The sequence below is a fragment of the Pygoscelis adeliae genome, unplaced genomic scaffold (assembly GCF_000699105.1).
Source record: "Pygoscelis adeliae isolate BGI_AS28 unplaced genomic scaffold, ASM69910v1 Scaffold38, whole genome shotgun sequence".
Classification (NCBI taxonomy): domain Eukaryota; kingdom Metazoa; phylum Chordata; class Aves; order Sphenisciformes; family Spheniscidae; genus Pygoscelis; species Pygoscelis adeliae.
The window spans coordinates 16,937,312-16,943,246 of NW_008825614.1; the positions used below are offsets into that span (position 1 = coordinate 16,937,312).

Sequence of the window (5,935 nt, forward strand, 5' to 3'; positions counted from 1 at the left end):
AGAAAAATTGGTTTGGACAAAGTTGGAGTGAAGATCAATGAAAAGTAAGGACAGATGTTTGTACACCACTGGCTACTGAGCTTGTGTCATTTACTACTGCAATGGTAGTGGTGCACAGACATTCAAACGCTTTGAGGACAAATTTGTTTCCTGTTTGCATACGCTTGAATAGGAGACTGCGTAGCAGATAGCTGCGTTTTCTCCGATGGTACTGTCACATTTGCTTTTTTGATACTGAAATGTCAGTTCCTAAATGCTGGGAGTCAAAAGTGTCTGTTCCATTCTGTCTAGGTTCACAGGTCAGTCTCAGCTTCTTCCAGTGACTGGGCTTTCTAGCATCTGTCAGTTGTTGCTTGTACTCTTATTCCCATCTCCTTTTTTTTCTCTCTACCACTTCTTGGGGCAGAGATTTGCTTGTTCATACAGGCTTTTAGTGTGGTGGGTTTTGTTTAAATTTTTAATGTAAATGCTACTGTATGCTTATTTTGAAATACAAGGTCAAAGTAGCATTCCTTAAACTCGCAGTTGGAGTTGGTGATGTGTTTTAGTTTTTGAAGGAGTTTATTTCTTGCCTTAAAGCAACCCTTGGGAACAATCTGTCTCCCAAGGAGGAGCATTTAATGTTTAATGTAGTGAGGTCGTTGCACCAGGGAGTGGAGCTATCAGTAACATTTTCAATATTGGTAACTAAAACATCTTCTAGGCATGTGGGGCCTAGATGATGTTCCCTTTGAAGAAAAGACACAGGACCATGAACTTGACTTGATAGTCTATGGAAAAACAGTGCAGAGGGCAGCTTATATATGAATGCAGTGACTTGATGTTGCTGAATGGAACTGTTGTGATGTTCTAAATAAGTGGAAGTTTTGGTTCACTCAAAATTCACAGATCCATGTTGTCTTGTAGAACAGTACGCATCTTTCTGACATCAGGACACCTATTACTAGCTTAATAGAATGAATATAACATTAAGAACATAAACTGTAGATTTGTTAACAAAAGCAAAATTGAGGGAGTTGGATTTTAATATGAGAATCGCCGCTGGTCCCTCAGGTAACTGTATGACTGTTTCTGTGCCTGTCTGATTAGGTTTCCCTGTTACATATGTTTCCTGCAGTGATCACTGCACTATCTCATTTATTAATGAAGTGCGAAATATTAATAACTAAAACCTTCCATTGGCTCAGTACAAATATAGCTAAAAAGCTTGCTGGCTGTCCCTTAAGTAGAGTGTCTAACAGCTTGACCCGTCTCTGTGTAGAAGCCTGAAGGGTAAGTTTATAGAAACTGCTTCAGCCACTGGACTGGAATTTCAGTAGTGGAGAAATTCTTTTGTCCGACAGCTTGAGTGGGATAACGTCTCTTCCTGTCATTCCTCAACGTTGCCAGTACACAGCTCAGCTGGTAGTAGAGGGTGTTTGAGGAAATGGTTTATGCCTCACCGAAGAATTGATTCAGGAGATGAATTGCAACTTCACGGGCTCCCTTCTTATCCAGTGTGTAAATTCCCATAGTTTTGGTCAAATTTGCACACTTCACATTCTTGCCCAAGGTTGTAAGATTGTGAATATGACTTCTTTCTCTCATACTTCAAATACATGTCTTTCTCTTAAAGCTAAAGGGCCTAACTGCTGCAAGGTTATTTACATCTCCAGTCTTCACAGCAGAACACTTAGATCTTTTTTCTTGCTAATTCAAATTGCAGAACAGGAAAAATTCCTGTCAACGATGAGGAGCAAACAAACGTGCCGTATATCTATGCTGTTGGAGATATACTGCAGGACAAGCTGGAACTCACACCACTGGCAATCCAGGCAGGAAGATTGTTAGTTCAAAGGCTTTATGCTGGGGCAACCAGTAAGGTAAGGAACCAGTTGCCACAAAACACTGTCATTGCTCTACTTCTCCGTGTAGAGTGCAAGTCTGCTTGTTTATGGAAAACTCAGTAGGCTTTTAAGGATTAGCTTTGATGATCACTTTCATTTTCCCCTTGCAAAGATATTACTGCAGATATGTTCTACTAATTGTGTAGGATGAAATTAATGCCCTATGGATTAAGCAGTAGTCTCTTTTTTTCCTATTAAGAGGTTTTATTTTTCTCTCAGAGTATAATGATAATAAAATTAACTGAGATCATGTAACTTGTTTTTAACTCTACCGCCTTCCCTAAAAGTCAGCAATCATTCCCATCCCATTAAATGCTTTAACTCTAATTCATAGGCAGTTTGCTAAACCTACCTACGGTCCCTAAATAGAGTGTAAAAGGGATTTGTGATGCTCTTCATTTTCAACGTTATTTCCACTAATTTTTTCACTTCTCATCCGTATGTTTTCAATGTAATACATAGTTCTGCTTATAATTGAATATAGACACAAAGGAAGATCAAACGTACCTATAAGTCAGCACGTACTTATACCTGAGATGTTCAGTTCCTCAATTCAATGTTTACGTTTCGTACTATTGCAACTGTGGGTTTCAGTCAAGTTATGCTAGTCCAAATAGGAGTAGCATGGGTACTCCTTTACACCTTATCTTTAAACCAGGAGGAAGGGAGTGCCTTTGAAGAACTGTTATACAAGCACCATTGATGTGGGTGCTTGTCTCACCTTCATAACCGTAGGGCATAAGCATAAATGTTTTTCTCTTTCAGAGCCTGCTGCATTCATATCAAGTTCAGCTGTCGGTCACATTTAGAGCTTGATTGAGTTGTTTATTTTAGGTTGGCAGGTATTGCGGTAACAGAATTCTGAATCAGTGTGCATAATGTCATTACATCAGCCAGGCAAAGTTTAAGAAAACCGTAGCCGAAGCCAGATTTTTTTTCTTGCTGCAATACTATGGATATGTCTTAATTTACATTTCATGCCAGATAACTGTCTCTCTAGGTATGAAAATCCTTAGACTGCCAAAGAAAGCATCATCTCTTTCAGTGAATCCAAGAAATGAGTAACTACTTAGATGGGATCCTGGCTTACGTTGCTGTTGTAACAAATCCAGAAAGGGTGATTGTGTGAAATATAATGAGGTGTTATGGATAGGTGGGGAAAGAATGGTAAGCAGCATCTTAGTTGATCCCCAGTCACAAAGGAAATTAATTAGAGTATAAGTCCACAGAAATTAAAATTACTAGAAATTAAATAGAGCTGATCAGCCTGCTAGTCTGCTATGGCACAATAACTATTTGGTGGATATGGGGAGAGCAGTGGATGTTTTTTACTTTGACTCTAGTAAGGCTTTTGACACTGTTTCCCATAACATTCTCATAGACAAACTGGTGAAGTACAGGCTAGATAAGTGGACAGTGTGGTGGACTGAAAACTGGCTGAACTGCCAGGCTTAAAGGGCTGTGACCAGCATTGCAAAGACCAGCTGGAGGCTGGTCACTAGTGGTGTGCCACAGGGTTGGGTACTTGGTCCAGTACTGTTTAACATCTTCATTAATGATCTGGATGATGAAGCAGAGTGCACCCTCAGCAAGTTTGCAGATGATACAAAACTGGGGGGAAGTGACTGATGGACCCGATGGTTGTGCTGTCACTCAGAGGGACCTCGTCAGGCTGGAGAAATGGGCTGACAGGAATCTCACGGAGTTCAGTGAGGAGAAGTGCAAAGTCCTGTGCCTGGGGAGGTGTAACCCCGTGCACCAGCACAGGCTGGGGACCCACCAGCTGGAAAGCAGCTGTGCAGAGAAAACCTCGAGGAGTCTGGAGGACAAGTTGGCCGTGGGCCAGCAATGTACCCTTATGGCAAAGAAGGCCAGTGACATCCTGGGCTGCATCCTGCAGATGCATCCTGGCAGACCATTGCCAGCAGGTGGAGGGAAGTGACCTTTTCCCCTCCACTTGGCTCTGGTGAGACAGGTCTGGATTTTGTGTCCAGCTTTGCGTTCCCCAGTACAAGGAGGACAGGGCAAGTCCAGCAAAGGGCCATGACTATGATAAAGGGACTAGAGCATCTGGCATATGAGGAGAGGCTGAGACAGCTGGGAATTTTTATACCTTGCAGAAGAGATGGCTTGGTGGGCTCTTATATCAATGTGTATTTATACCTGATGGTAGAGAGTAAAGAAGATGGAGCCAGACTCTTTTCAGTGGTAGAAAGTGCAAGGACAAGAGGCAATGGATTCAAGCTGAAACACAGGAAAATTCCATTTAATCATAAGAAAAAACTTCTTTGCAGTGAGGGTCATCAGGCCCAGAGGTGGCCCAAGGATGGAACTTCTAGAACCCTGTGAAGGTCCAGTGAAGTCAGGGGTTATTGTTTGTCTCTCATGGTATGTGATTAGGCGCATGGTATCAGTTCTAGTTCTAGCTGTCCCCCCAAATGGCTGTAGTTCATGTCTTTGATTCTTTGGCATTGCCTAGGCCACAGTTGATAAAAAAGATGATGTGTTTTGATGGTGGTGTTGTCTTTGCAGCATTCCCAGCTAAAAATGGCATGCTTTGTAGAGACAGTTGAACAGTCTACTTTTTATCTGTTTTAAAAATGTACCAGACCTTTGATCTGGTACATTTTTAAAACAGACACTGAATTTCCTCTTCCTTTTAATCTATGCATGTTAATGTCAGTGTGGCTTTAAATTGTCTTTCTGTTCTTGCCCTAGTTAACGCCTCTGAGAGGGACAACACCAAAACTGTAGTTTAATTTAAAACAAATTTTTTTATTAAAAAAAAAAGAAAGTAGCTTTCAGAATTCTGAATAATCCAACTTTTCTTCCTGTCTGAATTTCAGACTGCTGCATTTTTACCCATTGTGCTGATTTTATTACTGATGTTGTGTGGGTTTTTTATTTGTTTTGAATGCCACACAGTGTGACTATGCGAATGTTCCAACTACTGTATTCACTCCTTTGGAGTATGGAGCCTGTGGGTATTCTGAAGAGACTGCGGTGGAGAAGTTTGGGGAGAAAAACATTGAGGTAACTGCCTTAGTTTCATCTGGATTTTAAGTTCCCAATTTGTAATTTAAAATAATGTTAAGAGTCGATTAAAACAGCACTCTGATGTAAGGGCAGGAGGTGACTAGGTACATTTTTGTCTTCCTTGGCAGTTTCTAGGCATGTTATAAAAATAGTCCCCAATTCCGATAGCTCTAGTTGCAAATATGTTCTATTTTTGGCAAACAGGGCTTGAAGGTGGAATATTTGGTAAAAAAAAAAAAGGTTTCTTTGTGTCTGCAAATACTTCAGGATAAATTAAAGCTGGTTATGTGTTGGAAGCAATACATTGGTTTTAATGTCAAAGTGGAGCTTTTTGTAGCTACAGTGTGGCAAATTCCTTGCCATGATGATTTTTACTTTATAAAGCCAAACGTTGTTACGCTCGTTTTTCCTGTTTATTTTGACTATGCAAGGAGGTATGTGCTTAATTTTACTCACATGAGTGATCCCTTTACATTCACCGGGATTGCTGGTCAAGAGTGAAATTAGACGTATGTAAGCACTTAGTGCCTAAGGCTGTTCTTACAAAATACCGTCCAGACCACATTACAGAAAGTGTGAGGGGACGGAGTCTGACAATAAACTGAACTTTCATGTCCCATGAAGATCACCTGAGGAGCATTATTTGGGGAAATAAGCAGGTAAGTGGTGGCTCATAAAGTTGAGAATTTGTCTCCCTCTTAGCTTTGTCAATTATATTTTTTGACTTGGACTGTGGAGAGAAGAAGTAAATATGACTTAAAGTGGCAGTTTGTCAAGTACTGTTAACCTGACTACAGGGCAGGGGTTTAAATTCTGTTCTCCCCACAAAGTTTGTACATACACAGCCAAATTTTTGTTATTGAGTCAAATTCTTGCTGTTACATGTGTAACACTGGACCTGTCTTTGCGGAAAATGCACTTTCCATTTCCAAAGTCATTTTTGACAATGTGCATCCAAAAGCATTTGTCTTGTGGCTAAGTCCTAATTTAGTTTATTCTGACCTCTCTATCAT

The 5,935-nt window shown here is 40.6% G+C and overlaps 1 protein-coding gene across 1 annotated transcript in view; it reads left to right on the plus strand.

Annotated features, from left to right (window-relative positions):
- Positions 1-5,935, plus strand: part of TXNRD1 (thioredoxin reductase 1) — a 29,427-nt gene that overhangs the window by 15,136 nt on the left and 8,356 nt on the right. Inside the window, exons 9-11 of the mRNA XM_009332958.1 lie at positions 1-44; positions 1,706-1,862; positions 4,812-4,919. The exon at positions 1-44 is cut by the window's left edge and continues 33 nt beyond it. Coding sequence (XP_009331233.1) covers positions 1-44; positions 1,706-1,862; positions 4,812-4,919 — 309 coding nt within the window. The remainder of the gene's footprint in view (positions 45-1,705; positions 1,863-4,811; positions 4,920-5,935) is intronic.